General features: G+C 45.1%; 1 protein-coding gene across 2 annotated transcripts in view; it reads left to right on the top strand.

Moving 5' to 3' along the window:
• Positions 1-1002: 1002 nt before the first annotated feature.
• Positions 1003-22029, top strand: part of LOC147624696 (uncharacterized) — a 55470-nt gene continuing 34443 nt past the window's right edge. For both annotated transcript variants that reach the window (XM_086819731.1, XM_086819730.1), the window contains exons 1-5: positions 1003-1193; positions 1288-1397; positions 11430-11535; positions 11661-11733; positions 12040-12116. In XM_086819731.1, the coding sequence (XP_086675857.1) occupies positions 1191-1193; positions 1288-1397; positions 11430-11535; positions 11661-11733; positions 12040-12116 (369 nt within the window). In that variant the 5' untranslated portion in view covers positions 1003-1190. The remainder of the gene's footprint in view (positions 1194-1287; positions 1398-11429; positions 11536-11660; positions 11734-12039; positions 12117-22029) is intronic.

Raw genomic sequence — 22029 nt, 5'->3', positions numbered from 1 at the left:
AAATGTGAGTCATCCGTTAGCGGGGTAGAGCTCGATCAAATAAGGAGTCCACATGTCGGAGCACGTGTGGCGAGTGTGTCTAGGGTTCAGGGGTGAGGCGTCGAGGTCAAAGGACCACAAGTGGCTGGGCAAGTGTGGGCAAGTAGGCCAATATATAAGCCCGACAGTGTGGATTCTTATCTACACTCTTCTACGGTTGGGTGGTGACCATGAGCTCCCTACCTCTCACGTGGCTATGGCGGTGTGTGACCGCGGTGTAACAGATACCCCTTAGAGAGAACCTATATGTGAAGGTCTCTACAAGAGAGAGAGGCCCATACACGTCTTGCATTACTATGCCCCGAGAGATGACATATGCTATTATTTAAGAAGAATGGGAAAATGCTCACTTTATGAAAATGGACATGTGGGAAGGCAAATCCTAGAAATCAACGAGTTTCCATTTTTGCCAGCTTGAGGCAAAGCTCCAAATATCTTAGCTTTTCCTAAGCTTGAAAAGAAAGAAATTACAAAAATTACCATTTTAATTACTGCGGACCTAGAACTCCGTTATAAGTGGTATAATGAATTTAATGTTTTAATCATTAATAAGGAGGGAATTTTCTTGGTATGATTTGAAAATCTTAAGTTTAATGGTCAGAATGCTAAACTAAAGGTGTATGCTATATACGCTTTCTTCTTTAAAAAAACACATCCAAATAAGATTCAAGTTTGCTTCTAAAAATAGGACATCTCTTATTGTAAAAATATAATTATTAAACTCACACCAAGAATCACCAATGTGGTGTAGTGTAAGTGGTGGAACTCATGACATTTAATGCTTCCACATGGAATAACTCTTAATAACACACGATCTAGCCTAAGGTGATCCTTGGGATGAATTTTTCTGGAAATTCTAGGCTCGTCTAATTAACAGAATAAGAACATAAAGCACCTAAAGCACCCAATGTCTACTTTTGACATTAATTAATTAATAGCAAAAGTTGTGTGTTGCATTATTGGCGTGGACGTCATAACCAATTTCATGTCAGCTGAATGGAGGGAGGGGGGAAGAGGCTTCTTGAACAAGCTTCAACTCTCAAGGAGTACACTCTAGTAGCACGCTCACACTTGCGACCACGAGACTGCTTGGCAGTGATGGACGGGAGGACGGATGATGGGCACCTAATCGTCATCACCTCACCATCATCATGGTACCCACGCCTCACAACCCCAGCCATGCCTCTCTCACTGTGTTCTTTCCCTCACAAGCTCTCTTGTTTCTTTGCTTTGCTTTGGTCACTGCAGGAGTACTCTGATATCTTGGGAAAATTGAGTCGCCCTGAGGAAGCCGATCCCGACGCCGAGTTCTCCATATCCCAGGCCCTGTCTTTGCCTGTCGACTTCCTAGTCTCTTTGTAAGTTTTCAAACACATCCCAACTAAAGGTTGAAGATCACTGTAGATGGCTTTTGGCTTTTAAATTAAAGACTGTGCTTGATTACACTAGGGTTTTCGCTTGCCATAATTAGATGTCTGTTTAATGATGATATGGAAAGATAGGCACGCTCCTCACATTTATAGTTCCTATTGCACAACCTCTCTTTACCAATACATCATCGTCCACTATGCAGGAGAAGCTTAGTGGCATGGCTGATAAGCAGCTACATGTCTTGAGAATCACTTCATATATCATAATCCTCCGGTTAAGAATGACAATTGGGTTATGTTGTTAGTGTCTTATCAACCACCGTGAGGCTTGGGCAGATCTCGAATAGAGTGGGAGAGCCATACCCCTGTCTGTCCATAAGCGACACTTTTGGTGGTGTAGAGGCACACAACTGGGAGAGCATGTTCGAACCTCCCAAGGCTGTGGTTTAATAATCTGCCTTCTTGGTTGCACTTGTTTAATTATCTGCCTTCTTGGTTGCACAACTGGGCGAGCATGTTCGAGCCTCCCAAGGTTGTGGTTTAATTATCTGCCTTCTTGGTTGCACTCGTTTCATTTTGTTGTATTGCAACTGGTAAAAAAAGGTTGCCATTGTTTTGATAATTTTCGTGTGCGACCTGCTCTCATTTTACCTCTCTCTGCAGTGTGTCATTATGTCCTCAGATCTGATCATTTGCTGACCCAATCACAAACAGCACGATCTCTGCATGTGTGCAAGCCCACTTGCACAAGCGTGCATGCCCTCCCAAGAATGTGCGCACAGACACACAATGCACATGTGTGGGAAAACACACATGGACACACACAGACATTATGATTTATCTCCTCAGTGCTGATCATTTGCAAACCCCAATCACAACCAGCATGACCTCTGCATGTGTGCATGCACACACACTTGCATGTGTGTGGGCAAAAACACACACTGACCCACCCTACACTGCATGGACAGATTGGGCGCGCCGACAGCTAGACGAGACATGGTGGGCAGGTGGACTGGCAAGGTGGAGAGGCAGCCGGACAGGTCATAAAGCTGTACGGACAGGTCAGGGGCAGGATGGCCTTGGCAAATACAGGTTGGCAGCAGCCATGGGTCTGGTCGAGCAGGTTAACCGCTGGAACGGACTCCAAAGTGCCCCATAAATTTTCCCCTCCCTTCCTCACTCAATGTCACATAGAGAAGCCTTTCTACCTAATTACTGAGTGCAAGCCCTGTTGGTGTCTGAAGTGGATGTAGTAGCACCAACACTAGCCATCTGTTCGATAACTGTGACTACCACCATCACCCTGAAATTCTGCTAGATTAAAAAAACAAAAATAAGCGCAAGTGCATTTCGGTGATGAGGAGTCTTTCCTTGAGCTTGTGAAGTTAATTGTTGAGCTGATTTATAGCCAAAGACTTATTATTCTATGATCAGCCATCGCTCCATTAGCTGCTGGTCTTGAAACATATGATCTCTTCTGTCCTATCACTTCGTTGCCATGCATTTTCCTAGAGTTGGCCTGCTGGTTCCTTTCCAAAGTTGTGCTTGTCAGGCTTGCATTAAAGACAGCATCATTGGCCTTTCTTAAGACAAAGAAGCCTGGGGGGACGTTCTGGAGCTTGGGTGTAACCAGGCCAATATCTCCCCTGATCATCCACTCAAGGTTCTGCTTGACCTAGGTATAGGGTTATCAATTTCGGAGATCATTCTAAAACGATTGCACCATAAGCTAGAGAGATTTATTCGACAATATGCAAACTCTTATAAAGAGTTTGCCAAGAGTCCGTATTGTGTAAGCTGCTCTCTCAGTTTAATACTACGTTTGAGGGCCGACCTGCTGGTTGAAGGCTGAAACTACCCATCCTTTTGCGGCCCATAGGGTTATAATAAGTAAATCTAATGGTAGAAAAGCATCCAAATACGTCTGAAGCAAGTGCGGGCAATCTCCAAAGAACTCTTCATGTACCCATTTAGCATCAATGGGAAGATAGTTCTTGAACTTCACAAGGTAACGCCTGACAAGTTTGCCTCCAGCAAGCTTGTGTTCCTTGTGATACACAATCTGTTCTGGCTACAAAATCTCCTCAAGCTCATCCACTTCTAGTGGATCCTCAATGACCGGTTCACTGGCCCCGGCCCTACATACTTGCGAAGGAGACTCACATGAAAAGCATTGTGTATATGCCGATGACTAGGCAACGCCTGTTAGAAATTGTGCATCTCATTGTATTTGGGGAATGCCTATTTAGAGGTTTTATCCATTTATCTCCTATTTAGTAGGTCGTGGGGGCTGTCGACCAGATCCTAGGGGCAATCGGTCAACTTCCCAGCATCACTATAAAAGGGGCCCTCCCATATTCACTTGTTATCCATCTAACCCATTCACAGGCACATGTTCTACACCATCTGCTGGCTGGTATCGCCATTGTAAAAGCCTCTTGCTACATAACATGATGTTCATTGTCTGATGTCTCTCTCTCCTTTCCTCTCCCTCTCTCCTATGTTTTGCTTCCGCATTGTGCAACTTTATCATGGTATTAGTCGCTTAGGTGACTGGCACTTCAAGGCGGAAGCAGCGAGTTTCCTTATTGCAAGACGTTCAACGTTTTTGGGAGCAAAATAAGGGCTTGCGATATGCAGCAGAGGGCTGCGTTTTGTGCAAATTTCCAGGCGGCTGTGTTTTCCTCATCACTTTCATATACAGGTGGATGGCTTTGATACTTCTAGTGTCCCCAAGGTTGCACAAGCTAGGGAGGACCTGGATGGTGAGCTTCTATAGTTATACAGATAGTTCTCCCCCATGTGCTTCTAGCCAGAGGAGGCTTTTGGGCCGGAGAGGGGGCTATTAGGAGCTCCATTTCTAGTGCATGGGAACCATGAGTCGGTGTTCCAAGCATGTAAAATATTTAGCGAGACAAGTTCATTTTTTGGAGCTATGGATTGGATGTGTTCCAAGTCTATTGCTTGGTGTAGTAGAGATTATGGACTGGATGAGTTCCAAGTTCATTGTTCGAGGTTTTTTGGGACGTGATGTGTTCACAGTCCATTGTTGGGGTAATGGGTGTAGTGTGTCCAGTAGCTCATCATTTTATTCTTGGAGTTCACTGCACACTTGTGTGTGAATTCGAAGCCAAGCAAAGTTTCTTGCTGTTTGTGGTGGCATTTTGTTTCGAGGAATCAGGTTGGTAGGTCGGTGGGCTGTCGGCCAGCTCCTAGGGGCAGTCGGCCAACTTCCTAGCATCACTATAAAAGGGGCCCTCCCATATTCACTTGTTATCCATCTAACCTATTCACAAGCACATGTTCTACACCATTTGCGGACTCGTATCGCCATTGTAAAAGCCTCTTGCTACATAACATGATGTTCATTGTCTGATGTCTCTCTCTCTCTCTCTCCTATGTTTTGCTTCTGCATTGTGCAACTTTATAAATGCCAACCTGAAAGCCACTTCATTGATCTTCTTGATCACTCGAAAAGGCCCATAGTACCTGGTTGCAAGTTTAGGGTATGCACCCTCTTTGCGAGGCCTCTTACTAAGTCTTGCTTCAGCAACACCCAATCATTCTCTTTGACATCAAATTGCCTTCTATGCTTATCGGCAGCCTTTTTATGTTTGTTTTGTGACCTTGCAAACGACTGTCCGATTGTCCACACCTCAACAAAGGCAATATCCAAGTCTCTTACATACTCATTAACTGCAAATATCTCATCCTTTTTCCATAGATGCATGCACCGTGTTGCTGTATGTAAATTTCACAAGCGGTAAGTACTTCTCTCAATAAGACTTTTGATCCGCTACATAACATTTCAAGAGGTCCAACATGGCTGAATTTGCAGCCTCGCTTTGCCCATCTGTTTGAGGGTGATAAGTTGATGAGAAGTCCAATTTGGTGCCCATATTATCAAACAAGGTCTGTCCAAAAGAGACTTGTAGTCATGGGATCTCTATCCCCTACAATGGACTTTGGCATTCCATGATGCTTGAAAACTTGTGCAAGATATACCTTAACCATATGCTCAGCTTTGATGGTCTTCTTGACCGGTAAGAAGTGAGCTTGCTTGCTAAACCTGTCCACAATTGTCCAAATAGCATCATTACCTTGTTGAGTCCGTGGCAATCCGTGGCAAGTCCATAATGAAATCCATTATAATACGGCTGCATGGGAATAGGCAATGGCTAAAGTAATGCTGGTGCCTTTTGTATATCAAATTTCACCTTTTGACAGTTGATACATGCACGTACATGTGCCTCTATGTCCTGTAGCGGGGGCATTCGTAAGACCAAAAGACATAACAAGATACTCATAAAGCCCAAATGCTGTCCTGAAAGCAGTTTTATGTACATCCTTAGGTACCACACGCACTTGTTGATACCCACTTTTGAGATCAATTTGGCTAAAACATGCCAAACCATCCAACTTGTGAAGAATGGCGCCTATGCATGGAATCGGAAACCGATTCTTGATGGTGAGATTATTCAAAGCTCTATAATCCACACCGAAAGATCCATTCTTCTTTTGAACGAAGAGGATGGGTGAACAATATGGGGAAGAGCTTGGCTGAACCAAACTCTTCTCAAGAAGTTCATTTATCTGCGTCATGATCTCCTCTCTTTGGGATGCACTTACACGATAGGCTAGCCTATTAGGTGGTGGGCTACTCGGCACAAGATCAATACGATGATCTTCGGGTCGTACGGATGACAACTCATTTGGTAACTCATCAACAAAACAATCTTTGTACTCTGGAAGAATTTCAGCCTATCATTACTAAGAGTGTTTATATGTACTTTTAAGCTCGTAATGCGAACGTGATCTCTTCTCCCCTCCTGCGATTCTACTTGCGCCCATCCTTGCCTTCGCGTGTGCCCCCACCTCTTGCTTTGCCTTCCTTCGATCCCCCCTCCCAACCCTCGCTTAGCCCTCTTTCCTCCCGTTTTCGTCTCTCCCTCCCTCCCCCCCCCCTCCCCTTCCCACCCTACCTCAGCCCCTCCCTCTTGCCCTTTTCTCAGCCTGTGTCCCTCTCCCCCCCTCCCCCTCCCCTCCCTGTGTCTACCCCTTCCTTCTCGGTAGCCCCTCCTCTGTTTCCTTCGCCTCCTTCGGCATCTTCAGGCAATTCCCTCAATTCTCGGGGCTTTCTCCTATCGGCAAGTCTCGGCTTTTTTTGGTCTTCACCCTCGAGAAGACTCCATGGTAGCCGCTCCGTCAATCCCGACCGAGGCCGCCGTTAGTTATTTATCCTTTTCTGGAGCGGACCTTCAGCTCCTTGCTACGATTGTTACATCATTAGAGGCCTCCACTCTGGTATGCAAGATTGTCGGTAGCTGCCCAATGCACGGACAACTCAGAGATCTTTTGTAGGCGAGCCTCATCGGTGGGCCTGTAAAGATCATAGACATTCACCCTCTAGGGCGTGGCTTTTATCAGATTGAGTTCGACTCATCAGTGGTGTCAGATTGAGCCCCATTGCATTGCGTACAGTCCAAGACTTCTTTGCACGGTGGCAGCACGACTTCGACCCCGTCTCCGACCCTCTGGCTGGCATGTCGGGCTTCCCAGTGACAGTCTGCGTCCTAGGCTTTAGGAAGGAATACCTTCCTCTTCTCCCAGTGATCGGTGGAGCCATAGGGAGAGGGATGGAATCCCCCCCACGCTGCCTTGTCTCTAGCACGAGCGGCGGGGATTCCATCCCTTCGCATTTATATTGCCTCGTCGGAGATAGTGCCTCATGTCATATTTATCCCATGCCTTCGGGGCGATCCCATCATTTAGCGAGTGGAGTACTCGGGCCTCCTGGGCCAATGTTTCATTTGCAGGCAGATGGGCCACCTCACTAGAGCTTGCCCTTGGCGCCAATCCAAAAGACCGCCTCTAGTGGTCCCCCCCCCACCCCCCCGGGCGATCCCCATTCAGATCCTCACCAGGGGGTAGAGAGAGAGGCAGGCTCTTGGGTACAGAGCACCAGGATACGGCTGTGGATGATCCTGCTATGCCGGAGAGTGGACGGTTGGTCGACACTCGGGCTGCCACCCGACTACCGGAGCTGAGCATCGCCGCCATCCTCGCGCTAGGCTGGCAGAGTACAGGAGGATTCAGTTTTGTCAGAGAACCATTTCGAGCATTTATCATAGCACCCACCCGCCGGTGATGGGCCCCCTCCAGCTATGGAGAGGGTCCCTCTGGCCCCTCCGATTTGGTGGCCGAGATTCCTCCTCCGGTTCTTAGGTTCCAGTGAGGCCAGGTGGCCCAGCAGTCTCCCTCTCCGATGGATCTCTTTCAGCCCTTCTCCTTCCTCTCTACCTCCCCACCCCCCACCCCCCTCCTCCTCCTCCCCCATCCTCGCCTCCGATTTTTCCCACAACGGTCCCCTCTGCCCCGTTTTCATCCTCTGAGCCCGCACTCCCCCCCTCCCTCCGCCTCTCTAGAGCACTCCCGCCACCCTCTAGCAGCACCCGACACGGAGTGGAGGCAATCGACGAGTTTTGTTCGCCGCTTGATCCATAGATTCTCAGAGCCAGTAGAGATGACCATCGTTGCTTCTTCGGTGAGGGCTCTCCCGCCAGGTGGGCTCGCGAGGATCTTGAGGCTGCCTGTGGATTACAGTTTCTTTCGATGTCTCTTGGTGGAAGGGGCAGATCTTTTTGAGGAGATAGTAGCGCCCATTCGGATATGTGGTGTTCCATCACTCCAAACCTTCTATGCTAGAGAGTGGCACGATGATCTTCTCTTTTCCTTTGAGTGGCTGCGGCCATATGCACCACATGAGTTTGTTCTTCTTGTAAAGCATTGGAAGCATGCATATCATTGTCCCCGCCTCTTGTATTGGCATCTTCAACATTCATTGTATGGCTGTCCATAGTGTTCAAAGTGTAGAGATAGCTAGTGTTCGCCGTGATCGTCTTTCACGATGGAAGTGAAAGAGAACCGTATGCTCTGATACCAATGTAATTCCATCGGTCGGTGTGGAATGTTTGGTTGAACACAATGCTAATCAATACACTTAAATATAGTGAGATTTAATGGATATTAAGCACAATACAAGATGTAATTTGCTGAATTGACAAGAGACGCACAATGAGCTGAACAGTCGGTCCCTTCCTTAAATAGTGTATATTAAGCTTAGGAGAATCAAGTACATAGTGTCATGGGAATTTTTGACAAGATTTCCATACGAGTGCATATGAATATTGTATTGCAAACAATATGGTTGTCGGTGAAGATCTTCAACTCACACTACCCTCTCAAGTGCCCATGTTCCCTACCATTTTCTCTCTATTGTTCTACCCATGGTAGAAATAATCTGCAAGAGAGTACGTAGGACAAGAGAATACTTCACAGGGTATGTGAACATGGAGTCTTGCTCCTCCCTCTTGCTACTTGCTTTCATAATTGAGCATTAAAGCTTACCAATTGCAAGTAGAGTCAATGTCAGCGGAAGTCTTCGCGATGGAAGCGTCTAGAGTGTTGAAATCTTCAATTTGTTGTGATCCTTCACGACAAAAGTCTTCAAGTGGACGTAGAGAACCCTGGGAAAGCTTCCCCTATGGTTCAACTTGAGAAAGGAAGGTTGAAATTAGGTTCCGCCAAAAGACCAGAAATTACAGCAAATAATGTCACGTGCACCTTGCACTGGGGTACACAGTGATACACTGGCACGATCATCAGTGCAGCATTTGTACAGAAGTAGCACCTTTTTCAAGAATATTTGTCGTACGCCGTGACCTCATTGTGAGCCCTCAGCCCAGGGACAGTTAGGCACGAGGTACGTAGGTCAGTCTTTGAGCCTTAGAGGTTAGTCAAATGTCAGTCCTCTTACCCACTTGGAGAAATCATCATACACGAGCAAGTAGGTGTCTGCCATAGCCATAGCTGCATGTGCAGGCATGTTTAGGACCATTGCATAGAAGGGGCCAGCCCTAAGGCCAGCCCCAAGGCAGCCCAACATGGGCTAGTCTTGCAAGGGGTAGCAAACCTCTAGCCATACAAGGCCATGCAGTCGGCCAGCCCTTTAGGTGATTGGGTCGGCCAGGCCTCTAGTCGGCTAGCACCTGACCAGCCCTACAAGTAGCTGACTGGGCATTATGCCAGTCATGGGCTTTGACAACAGTTGACAGAGTATTTTCAGCAGCTGACCATGGTATCTGGCAGCCGACTGAGCATTTAATTCAGTCGTGGGATTTTACAGCAGGCCGACAGCTCTCTCTGGCAGCTGACCAGCAGTAGGAGGCCATTTATAAGCATGTGCCTCAGTCCCACACAAGTCATTCAGGTATTCAGCAGCATACAAGAGCAGTTCAGTATTTCAACTCAACTCTAGGCTATTTAGGAAGCTTCTCTTCACATTCAGCTAGCATATGTGCAGTCCTACAGCTATCAGTGGCGAGAAGAGTCAGCAGAGCCTCGGATTAGGTGGATGTACAGTCTTCCTTGTCCTTGCGTTGGGCATTCAGATCGCTTGTTTCTCAAGCATTGTACAACATTCTCCAAAGAATACTTTTGCATTGGTTTGCTACTCACAGTCTCCTCATATCAGAGGGCCTCTTGTACATGTTTTCATTCACCATCATACATTCACACATTCACCCGTTTCATGCTGTGTTGTTTTGCTCTGATCTCTTATACATCTGGTCCTTTCGTCCTTGTTCCCTCACATGGACAATTCCCTTTCATGAGACCATACCAAAATAGATGTGTTCTAGGCTTGTACATGAAGTACTAGACCCAATGGAACACCAATCCTCCAGGCATTTCTGGGCATGTACACATAGGCACAAGTCCCAACGGAAAGCCAAATCCACAATATCACATGAGTGGAATCAATCCCTTGCATAACAGCCACGGACTCCAATCCAATGTATACACATAATGAGAAAGTACGGGTGGACCAGTTGGGTTGCCAAATGGTGACAAGTAGTACATTGATGGAGAGCATTGATGAGAGGTATGGGTGGGAGCTCAAGGAGTTGCAAGAGCGGTACCGTCGGGACTCAGAAGGATGAAGGGCTTGTAGCCCGGTGTAAACGGGACAAGAAGAACATGAAGCCTGGTAGAGACTAGAGCAGAAACACAAAGTCCAAATCAAGGAGAAGGCTATCAAGCTCATGTTCAGCTAGGTTTTGGCTGGTGGAGAGAGATCCAAGCACAAGGTCCAATAGTGACAACCACAAAGCCCATAGACCAAAGGCAAGAAAGTGGAGAGTTCACATGAGGTTGAAGCTCAAGAGGAGGGAGCTTCCATGGATGTCCGAGGGCTTCCAGGACTGGAAGTGGCACGGGAGATCGTTTCCTCAAGTATGGAGTGTAGACTGGCGAGGATCTTGAAGATGAAGTGCTGATTTTGGTGGCGGTAGATTTAGAGCTAGGATAGGAATCAATCTATGAAGACCGGCAATTGCCTAAGCCCGAACTAGGTCTGAGAAGGAGTTGTTGAAGCAGGAACTTGATGACTAGCTGAACTCCGAAGATACTCTCGTGAGTCTCTCCAAATCCAAAAAGGAGGAACATGATGACTAGCCAAACTCCAAAGATACTCTCATGAGTCTCTCCAAATCCAAAAAGGAGGAACATGTGATTCTCCCAGTGGTGTAGCAATTCCCAAGGCACTAGTGGAGACAAAGCTGGTGGAGATGGAGCAGAGACTACAGATGGACTAGATTAGAAGTGGAGCAAAGGTGCATGATCTGCCTTAGTGCTTGAAGTTTAGTAGGAAGACATAGGGAGAGATTGAAAGGTCTAAAGTGAGCCTTAAACAATGCTAAGTGTGCAATGGTAGCAACACCTTGATCGGTGTATTGTTTCTAATTCCAAGGTGCTTTCAGTGTCTCATCATTTCAAAATGGATGTTATTCACCAGGAGTTCCATCCAGAAAAAAAATGCTGTTAAGGTGGGTTGATTGGATGATAGGATCTGGGAGTTTATCAACAAGGGTTTATGTTTACTAGGAGCACTGTTTGCTCAGTGTTTATTTAGTCATTAAAAAAAGAAGAAGAATGCAATGATATATTCCAAAATCTCTGCAGTGTTAGAAACCGACGGGAAGCTGAGTTGCTGCTGAAAGTCTCAAAGTCGGCTGCAAGCCTTGATTTACTTACAAAGAACTATGAGATGATTGCTTTTAGGGCTCAGGTATTTGGCATTTCCTGTGAAAATTTTAGAAGAACAAGTGGTGTTTTGCTTCTTGTTGTATTACTAAAAAAGGCAAGATTTGAAGGGCGATGAGTGGGGATTCATGTGTTTTGACTGCTTGGCAGGAACTTCAAGAAGCGTGGGATGGGCTGTGGCTTGCTCAAGAACCATATGTCATTCCTGCTATACCTTTACTTGGTAAGCAAAGATGTTAGTGCTGCAGCTGCTTTTGATATCATAATCAGGCAGAAACCTCTTCCTGGAGAAAGGGACATTAGATACCCGTCTCGCACGCTCATAAGGAATGCAAACCTTTTTTGTCCACACCACCTTGCTTTATAGACAGTAATCTAGTGTAACCTTCCCCTCCCTTGCCTTCCGAGCTCATGGTCCATAGAAGAACTAATTATGCAAATAAAGTGGGAGATTTTAAGGTCAATAAACTTTATATGGGCAGAGTGTCATATCTGTCCCATCAATAGTAATGCAGAGGCCACTTTATAGGTACTGAAATGTCTGGAGTGAATAGAGGAAGATCTATGCTGATCGAAAAGATGGACAAAGAGAGAAACAATTTGCAGGTATTGTGCTTTTGTGTTCTGTATGAGTTTGAAAAGTGTCTTAAATTCACCCTCTCTCTCTTTCTCGCTGGAATCTCTATTAGTGTAGCTCATTGTCAAATGGTGCTTGAGTGATGCGGTCAATGGTGCTGGAGTGTTGCTTATTGTCAAATGGTACTTTTGTGCCTCCACTATTGTGTGTAACACTTGTGAAATTGTAGGGTAAGGTCAACATTGTAGGCCTTGCTAGATTGCATTGTTTATCCTTTGTAAACTACAATATGCTTTCCATGCTTCCATTGAGGGATGAGAGACTAGAACTCCAGTTGGAGTAAATGGAAACACAGAAAATATGCTCTTCCTTCATAGAGGTAGAACATTGGTGTATTATAAAATGTTCAAAACGCAGTTATGATTAGTGTGCCCAGTAAGTTGTCTGGTTATATCTGCCATTGAAGTCCAGGGTTGCATTTGACTTTCCATTCTAATGCTAGGCTTCATTAAGGCTGAATGAGTCTGTGAGAATTGTGTTTGACCAGTTTTGCTCTCTCCATTCAATTTATCACTTATTTGCATTAAAGGAACCCTTTTGGTCTTGTGGGCTGTAGCTTGGCAATGTTTGAACCTTGGTGTGCTTGGGGCAGGGCGGTAAAGGTGGAGGATTTGAAGTGCAGGTTCGCCAACATAATAGAGCCTTATTGCTGTAGTGCAAAGGCGAGACATAGAACTAGATAAGACACACTGAAAGTTGTATGGCTTGAGAGGTGCATCACTGATGTGATAGCCACATGGACATGTTTCCCACTTGCAGCGGCCCAAAGGGAAAGATCAGAGGCTGATGGACTGATTTTGCTGCGTTTTGGGCCCACAGACAGGTGGGAACATGGCTCCATGGCTGGGCCCAGTATGGATAGCATTTATGCATTTTTATTGAGTCGATGGGTCTGACCTACTGGCTGACCAGCAGGCCTACAGGCCAACCAGCCCTACATATCCCTATTTAAGGGCAGGTCAAGGGTCACTCTAGGGCATGAAGAGACAGGGTTTGGAGCCACAGATCCTAGGCTTGCAGGTATAACATTTGCATGAGCAAATCACTTCTTCCATCAGCGCTTCAGTGGAGGAAAGCAGTGTTTGATCAGTAGTTTGGGCATAGCAACTGTCATGCACAGCATTCAGCATCCAGAGTCGGTTCAGGTTCGAGGACATCACTGTACGTAATCATGTTTTGAGCAATATACAGCAGTTAGATCCCATTCTTCCCTATTGTGTGTTTGCAAAGTGACTCTGATCTCTGTTTACGTAGCGTTAATCAAGATTAGATTTGTACCCATGTTACATTGGTATCAGAACATGAGGTCAACTTATCTGCTAGGTCTTGCCTTGGGTCACCCTAATGCAGTTTTTGCATAAGCATATCTGTGTTAGGGTTTGCAGGCAGCCAAGAGTTGCAGGTGTTTGCATTAGGTTTTCTGCAGCCTGAAGTCTTGCACAATTAGCCCTAGGTCTTGCATGAACTAGCATAGCATAGTCTGCATAAAGACTAGGTCTAGTAGGCAAGCAACAACATGGACTTCATGGTGGAATACTATCAACAAAAGAAGGCTATCTTGTGGGAGCAACATTGTTGAGACCAAGAAGCAAGGGAAGCAGCATGAAAAGCTTCGTGGAAAGAATATTCCAGGAGCGCCAAGCCCAATACACCTGGGAAGATGAAGAATGTGAAGCTTGGTATCGTTGGGAACACGAAGAATGAGAAGCCCGGTTCAGACAGGGAGATGAATAATGTGCAGCCTGATAAAGAAAAGCAGAAGAAGAGCATGACCAAAGACAAAGGGATACCAACGACACACGAGGCACAGCCTGGGATCCACAGATTGAGGCCAACCAAGAGGTGCGAATATCTGAATCTGCAAAGCCAACACCAGAAGTGTGTGTGATAACAGTCCTAGAGGAGTTGCCCATGAAACAGTTCCAAAGGAATTCTTGCATTGAACCGAAGCATCTTCCCCAGTGCTTCAAGTTTAGGAGGGATATAGCCATGTGGACATTTTACCCACTTGCAGCCGCCTAAAGGGAAAGATTAGAGAGTTTGGACTGATTTGGGCACCCGCATAGGTGGGAACGTGTTACCCATGGCTGGGCATAGTGTCGATTACATTTATGCATTTTAATTGGGTCGCGGTTCTGACATACTGGCTGCCAGAGGCCTACAGGCCAACCAGCCCTAGATATCCCTAATTTAAGGGCAAGTTGAGGGTCATTCTAGGGCATGAAGAGAAATGGTCTGCCACCATAGATCCCTGGCTTGCAAGTACATCGGCATCAGCAAAACACTTCTTCCACCAGTGTTTCAGTGGAGGAAAGTAGTGTTTCATCAGTAGTTTAGCGTCATGCACAACATTCAATGCCTAGATCCAATTCAGATCTGAGGACATCAGTGTACATAATTATTGGCATATATGCTATGAGTAGTGCCACATGTGAACATGGGCTAAGCAAGGGCACTTTTCTCCCTTTGGGTTTTTCCCCTTGGATATCTGGTGTGAAGGACAACACCGCTTTTATTGTATTTTGATATTATGCAGTTGACTCCCTAGCTCCACACATTCCAATGCAATCCATTGTGTGAGCATCAATCACCATCTACTTGCTACTTGCTGCTGATTCTCTGTGTGTGTGTGTGGAACCCTAACCCTAACAGTGGTATCAGAGCCCGGTTCTCCCTGTTGTGCAGGCCATCATGGCCTTTCAAAGTTCCGTCCAGCTGTGGTTCCGTCGGCCGCCTGCGCCCACCATTCCATCTGGCGCATTCGCACATATTCCGGAACCGCCCGCCGCCCGCCGCACGCCTCGGCGTTTCTGCCTTGCGGCTGCCTGTTTCCACCTCCAATCTGGGTGGTGCTAGTGTCTAGAGAACCGCCGCCGCCAAGCCGAACGGCAGCGCTTTCTCCATGAGTCCACAGCAGGCGCCTCTGGGCAGAGCTTAGTCACACTTGTGGCTTACGCAGAATTTTGCATTTTCCATCTCCTTCCGTCCGTTGTTTGCAGCTCGCCGTCGCCGTCTGCGGCTCTCACTGTAGCCATAGCTGCCCGTCTGCAACCCGCCAAAGCCAGCCGAAGCTGCTACGTCCTTTGTTCATCTACTTTGCTTGCACAGCTTGCAAGATCTCTGAACGTCTAAACATCTTTGCAAAAGTAGATCTGGACACAGATCATTCAGGTACTTGTTTTTGGGTTCATTTCATGGGACTTTTGTGAATTGCTGGCTTCATTGCAAAAATCAGATATAGGCAACAATGCAGGGCAACATTTTGGTGCAGAGTTCACAGATATTTGGGGATTTTGTGCTTGATTGCACAATTGCAGTTACATGACAGAGAAATTTGGGGCTTTCCTAAAATTAGTGCTTAATCGCACAATTAAAGCTTATTGGTACACATATTTTTGGGGTTTTTGTCATTTATGTGCAATTGACACATAAAACAGTCCAATGGTGCTCATAAATTTGGGATTTTTTTTTGCATTGCAAATTGATGCTGTGATTGTGTTGTCAGGACCCTGCAAACTTATCTGCAGCTTTGTATTTGGGCCAAAACATTTGCACAGGACCTTGTGGTTGCCTAGCATTGCACTCCGGTGCATTGGGATTTTGCCTGCAAGTGTTTTTTTACAGCATATTTGGTTGCACGTGTTTACATACCTTTTGGTAAAGAGATTTCAGCAAATACGAGCGATATATTCGCAGTTTTGTCCCAAGAGGACAAATTGGATGGTAGTAATTACTCCCTCTAGAGTTTCATGGTCCGAAACCTTCTTGTGGCCAAAGGATTATGGGGTTATGTGCCAAGTGAAGATGTACGCCCTGTTGACATAGCACCTAATATGCTTGGCTGCGGTACTCAATGAGTTGCAGTACCTACTACTCCCTCACAGGAGCAGAAGAGATGGGATAATTGTGATGCCAAGCGATGGCTTTGATTGCTTTGTCAGTAAAGTGATTAATCATATCGCATATCCGGTCTTGCAGGACCTCACGATGAGCTGGGTATGTACTTGAAACCATGTATCAAGCAAAGAATGAGACTAGAGTTGCATATATCAAGAAAGAACTTGAGAACTTGGACATGAATGACGGTGATAGTATGGTTGATCATCTTATGAAGATCTAGGATCTTTGGGAACAGTCCAAAGCATTGAAAACCATAACGCCATGTGAAGTCTGGCATGAAAGGGAACCTAAAGTTGAACACTTTAGAGTTTTTGGATGTATAGCTTATGCACATGTACCTCAGTAATTGTGAGGTAAGCTTGATGACAAAGCAGCCAAGTGCATATTTGTGGGTTACAGCAGTGCAGTAAAGGCTTCCGTCTCGTTAATGCTTCCACAAAGGATTTTGAACAGTAGAGATGATGTGTTTGCTGAAAATTTAGACCATCCACCTTCAGGCCCACTTAACATGTTTGAAGAACTTCACCCATTGGGAATTGATGGCACAACAGAACAACCATTGCTTGATGGACAACATTTGGGTGCTCAAAAGCAGCCCATAAATGAGCTCATTACACCTCAAAATGTCAAGGAAGCAATGGAGCAAGAGCGGACAGCAATGGAAGAGGCTAGAGTTGTTGGCTGCTCCGTACTTTACAGGAGAGCAAACTTTCAGCTTCACTTGGTAGCAAGACACGGACTGGTTCACGTAATGCAAGAGAACATGTAGATGTTGCTTGCATGAGTACACTTTGTGATGCAAATGAGCCCGATTCATTTGAAGAGGCTCATGAGGATGAGCATTGGGTAAAAGCCATGCAAAATGAGATGGCATGACAGTAAATTCATAATGCCCATAGCGAGTATTGATGGCTGTTTTCGGTATATCTTGATCATTGATTCTGATCTGGTAATACCCGAATTTGAGATCTATCTTTGTGAAGATCTGGGCTCCATTTAGCCTGTCCAGAAGCTCATCAATTCTTAGGATAGGATATTCATTCTTAACTGTCAGCTGATTGAGACCTCTGTAGTCCACACAGAGTCTAAGAGCGTTCCATCTTTCTTTTTCTGAAAGAGAACTGGCGCACCCCAAGGTGAAACACGGGGTCTAACAAACCCTTGTTCTAACAGTTGTCTAAGCTGTTCCTTGAGTTCAATGGCTTCAGGAACTGTCATTTTGTACATGCGCAGGGCTACTGGTTGAGCTTCGGCCGGGGGTCAATTCAATTACATGATCTACTTCCCGGATTGGAGGCATTTCAGTTAGCTCTGCTGGGAATAGATCATCAAATTCATTTAACCATTCTGGTTCTTTAGCCTTAAGCTTTAAGTCTACTAGGTTCATTTTGACAATGTAAATTTGTTGCTTCTTTCTAAGTCCTTTCAGCAACCTAGACGCTTTTACTAACTGAAGGTTTGGGGATCCGAAAACTCCAGTTCCATGAACTTTGTTCTCGTGAAGGTCATGGAAGGGAATGGTTCCATTGTGACAGTGTATGTTAGCTTGATTTTTGTGGAGCCAATTCATTCGAAGGATCCCGTCAAAAACTCCCAGAGGTAAGACTTTGAACTGACAGCCGATTACATTACCATCTAGATTGAACTGGATAAGATCTGTCTCATGGTGAGTGAAAAGAGTCTTCCCACTGGCCAATTCAACTTGCATAGGTTTCCGTGATTTCTATTCTAAGACTAGCTTACGCAAGCATCCAGGGGAAATGAATGAAAGAGAACTGCCTGAATCAATCAAAAGCTTAAAAGGCGTCATCCACATAAAGAATGAGCATAATCAAAGTGCCATGATCCTCTTTCACATAGAGGGTGCTCTCTGTTGGACTATTGCGAAAACCCAGCGTGGTCAAATAAGTATGTATCTTCTCATACCAAGCTTGGGAAGCTTGCTTGAGACCATAAAGTGCTTTTCAAAGCTTGCATACTTTGTCTTCATGACCTTGCATTACAAAACCAATGGGCTGATTTACATAAAGTTCTTCTTGCTAATCCCCATTGAGAAAAGCTAATTTTATGTCCAATTGATGTACTTTCCATCCATGATGGGCAGCCAATGCAACAACACATCTAATTGTGGCCATACGAGAAGTAGGTGCGAAAGTCTCATCATAATCAATGCCCTTTTTCTGGGCATATCCTTTGGCCACTAGCCTGGCATTGTACCTATCAATGGTACCATCAGACTTTCTTTTCAGCTTGTATACCCACTTTGTGCCGATGAGCAGCTAACTGGGAATGACATGGATAAAATTTTAGCATCCAAAGCTGAATTGCAAACGTCATTCGAGATGACAGATTTGGGATTGTTACATTATTATTTGGGCATACAATTTGTGGAGACAGATGATGGGATTTATGTACAACAATCAAAGTACATTCAAAAGCTGTTGTACAAATTTGGGTTTCAAGATTGTAAGCCCATCTCTACTCTGATGGAGCTAGGGCTAAAATTGAGCATGTATGATGTTGGAGAGCCTTTTGATAGTGGGCTTCCTCATATACTTATGCAACACACGCTTGGATATTCAGTTTGGGGTTTCCTAGTGTAGCAAATTTATGCACAGTCTAGGTACTAGCATTGGTAAGCAGTGAAGCGGATCTTCCGCTATCTTTAGGGCTCCTTGGATCTTGCTTTGGTATATCCCAAGGGGGGCAGCTTGCAGTTACATGCTTAGAGTGACATGCTTAGAGTGATTCCGATTGGGCTGATGACTATGATACACGGCAATCCACCAGCGGGAATGGTTTCTTTTTGGGAAATTCATGCGTATCATGGTTGAGAAAAAAGCAACCCACTATTGCCACATCTACTTGTAGGGCCTTTACAGTCACAGTAGATTGTGTATGGTTGAGGAGATTGATGACTGATCTTCGTGAGTGCCAGTGGACACCCACCACCATACTCACTGACAGTCAAGAGTGCTATAGCTGTGGCACGAAGCCCAGTGTTTCATGCACGTACTATATCATTATGTCAGGGAGAGGATTCATGTAGGGGAGATCTCATTATCTTACTGCTCTACACAGGACAATGTTGCAGATCTGTTCATGAAGGCGTTGCCTCGAGAGAAGTTTAATGCTTTCCACAAAGCTTTAGGCTTACTCTCCTAAAGAGAGTGATCTGCTGTGGACCTTGTATAGGTTCACATTGCCACTACAGGGAGGATTTATTGGCATATATGCTATGAGTAGTGCCACATGTGAACATGGGCTAACCAAGGGTACTTTTCTCCCTTTGGTTTTCCCCTCGGATATTTGGTGTGAAAGGACACCACCACTTTTATTGTATTTTGATATTATGGAGTTGACTTCCTAGCTCCACACATTCCAATGCAATCCATTTGTGTGAGCATCAATCACCATCTACTTGCTGCTTGTTGTTGATTCTCTGTGTGCCTGTCTGCGTGTGGAACCCATCCCTAACAATAATCATGATTTGAGCAATATGTAGTTGTTAGGTCTCATTTGGTCTGCTCTATTGTGTATTTGCAAAGTGATTAACATTAACATGTGTTTGCTTAGTCTTAATCAAGATTAGCTTTTGCACCCATGTTGCATGGCTGTAGGCAAAGGCAATTTACTTCCTTAAATACATATTGTGCAAGAGATTCTTTAGGAATAGACAAAAGGGATTGGTCAGGTGGGATGAATAACACATTCTTAAACCTAAGCCGAATTTGGGCCTAATTGCATAGTTGAGGGAAATGGGGAAATGATATGGATATGGAAACGAAAATTTCAAGGAGAGCCGAAGTGGAAAGGAAAATGCCATGTCAGCAAGGAGGGCTAAGGGGGTTGAAAGTTCATGATTGTTTGTACACACACGTGATCCCATTATGACATGAATTTTATGGTTTATAATAATAAAAGGGGAATAAAATGGATATTCGTTGTTGTAGTGCGACATTTTCTTTTGGGTGGAAAGATCTCCAAAACGTGTGGTGTTGTGGGAAACGGCAAGCTGAAACGTTTTTCCTCTTCACTGAAATGTTTCGGCGGGCAGCCGTTTCGGTGACTGAAATCAGCCTCCTACCTACCCTGAAATGTGTTTCGGCCCTCAAAAACAACCGTTTCAGACCATTTCCCGTAACTATGCCTAATTTACAATAAGCCCAGGTTAGAGTGACATGGCACCAAGCCTTAATGTGCTGAGAAACCCTAGTTCTACTATCATCTTAGTATTCAAACTTTGAAATTGAGAGCACAATGAAATTGAGAATTGATAAAGTGTCAAGTATGAAGAGTTTTATTTTTTTAAGGGATCGATTGATATGACAGGTCATGGTGAGGCTAAACCTCTTTGGAGTGTAAGATTAGTAACCTGCTAAATTTTCTAAGATTTGATGTGCTTGCAGCCTGCATCGGCTACATTATCATGCTCATATTGCCTGGTCCACTACATCATTGGCTTAGATGTTACCTTTCTTTTGAGGGTCCTTTACACAAGGCTTTGGGTTAAATAATGTCATACTTCTTTACACTAAGGTTTGACATCATATTCAAGCAGCTGTGTCCTTGATCTCTAATAATGCCAAATAGGGCTCAAGTAAAGCTCAAAGAAATTGTTTTGAGACACTTTAGCTTTCTTTGTTGGGATAACTATGGCCCATTGTACCTTACTTTTGTTCTTGCATGAACACACATCAATTTTACAGTACTGGCTCCTTTGAGAGTTCCCCGAGTGCTTGTGTCCAATGTAAGTTAGAGTAAGCTGACACGAAGTAAGTCCCATACCTTGGAATCCTTTTATTAGCACCCATCACGATTCTTTGGGATCATCCATAATAAGAAACACGGCTTGTCCCTAGCCTATTGAATTACGTGCTGCATTTGACTTGTCATATTTCCGAGTTTTTGGGCTGTTTCTATTGCACTGCAAATTTCACTGCGACAGATCGTTTGCATATACTTGCTTAAAGTGAAAGCTAGACTTCCATGCTAGTCTAGTTGAACTACATCAATAAAGGAGGTTTTATCACAGTGGATAGGATTAGTCAAAGTAATGGCTTTGCTTTTTGAATCTAGGTATTCAAGTCTTTGCTTAGTAAAATGCTATTCTATCTTTTTTCCCCCCCTACTAGCCTTAGGACCAAGATCCTCCTGTAGTTACTGTTTTTCACTGCCCGTAGGCGCCTGCATGTAGGCGATGTCACTGAGGAAGCACCTTGTGGTTTTTTCAACCCAGGACCTCTTGGACCTTCACCACATGGGCTACCACCTCATTGGCTGCTATTCTATCTTCTCATGCTATAGTGACTAGCCCTAGGCCCAAGATTCTCCCGTAGTTACTGTTTTTCACCACCCATAGGCGGCCCCGCCCATAGGCGATGCCACCGAGGAAGCACATTGTGGGGGTTTGAACCCACGTCGCACGATCTCCTGGTCCTAGGCAAACACCTTCACCGCTTGGGCTATCATCTCATTGGCATGCTATAGTTTTTAAAAGGGCGAGTGCTTAACATTTTTGGGGATTGTAAGGTTGCTTGCATGGGCACCACACTACAATAGTGGATGTGTGAGATTGTGATGAGCCCTAGAAGAAAGTAGGGGTGTGGAGATGGGTGCGGGCAGTTTTTATGTGCCCTAAAAGCTGTCCCTTGCGCAACTTGCAATTGGCTCCTGGAGCAGTTATTTTGTGCATGTGCAACCATTACTCTCCCTTCTACTCTTGCATAGTGAAGCTCACATTTGAGAAAAAATTGGCTCCTCAAGGTAGAAAGGGTAGGAGGTTATCTACTTAAAAAGTGATACAGTGTATCATAGGTGATGGATGTTTGGAGGAAGACATCTGTGAAAAAGGGAGTTGCTGTAACATGCGTTGCGGAAGCATGTTCATGATTAACGCTAAGCAAAGAAGATAACGCTAATCCTATGTTTAGCAAAGACACAAAAGAGAGGGAGAGAGAGAGAGAGAGACCTAATCTACTG

Source organism: Cibotium barometz, chromosome 25, assembly GCF_041138505.1.
Source record: "Cibotium barometz isolate CiBa-2024 chromosome 25, ASM4113850v1, whole genome shotgun sequence".
NCBI lineage: Eukaryota > Viridiplantae > Streptophyta > Polypodiopsida > Cyatheales > Cibotiaceae > Cibotium > Cibotium barometz.
This window is presented reverse-complemented; position numbering and strand designations above follow the sequence as displayed.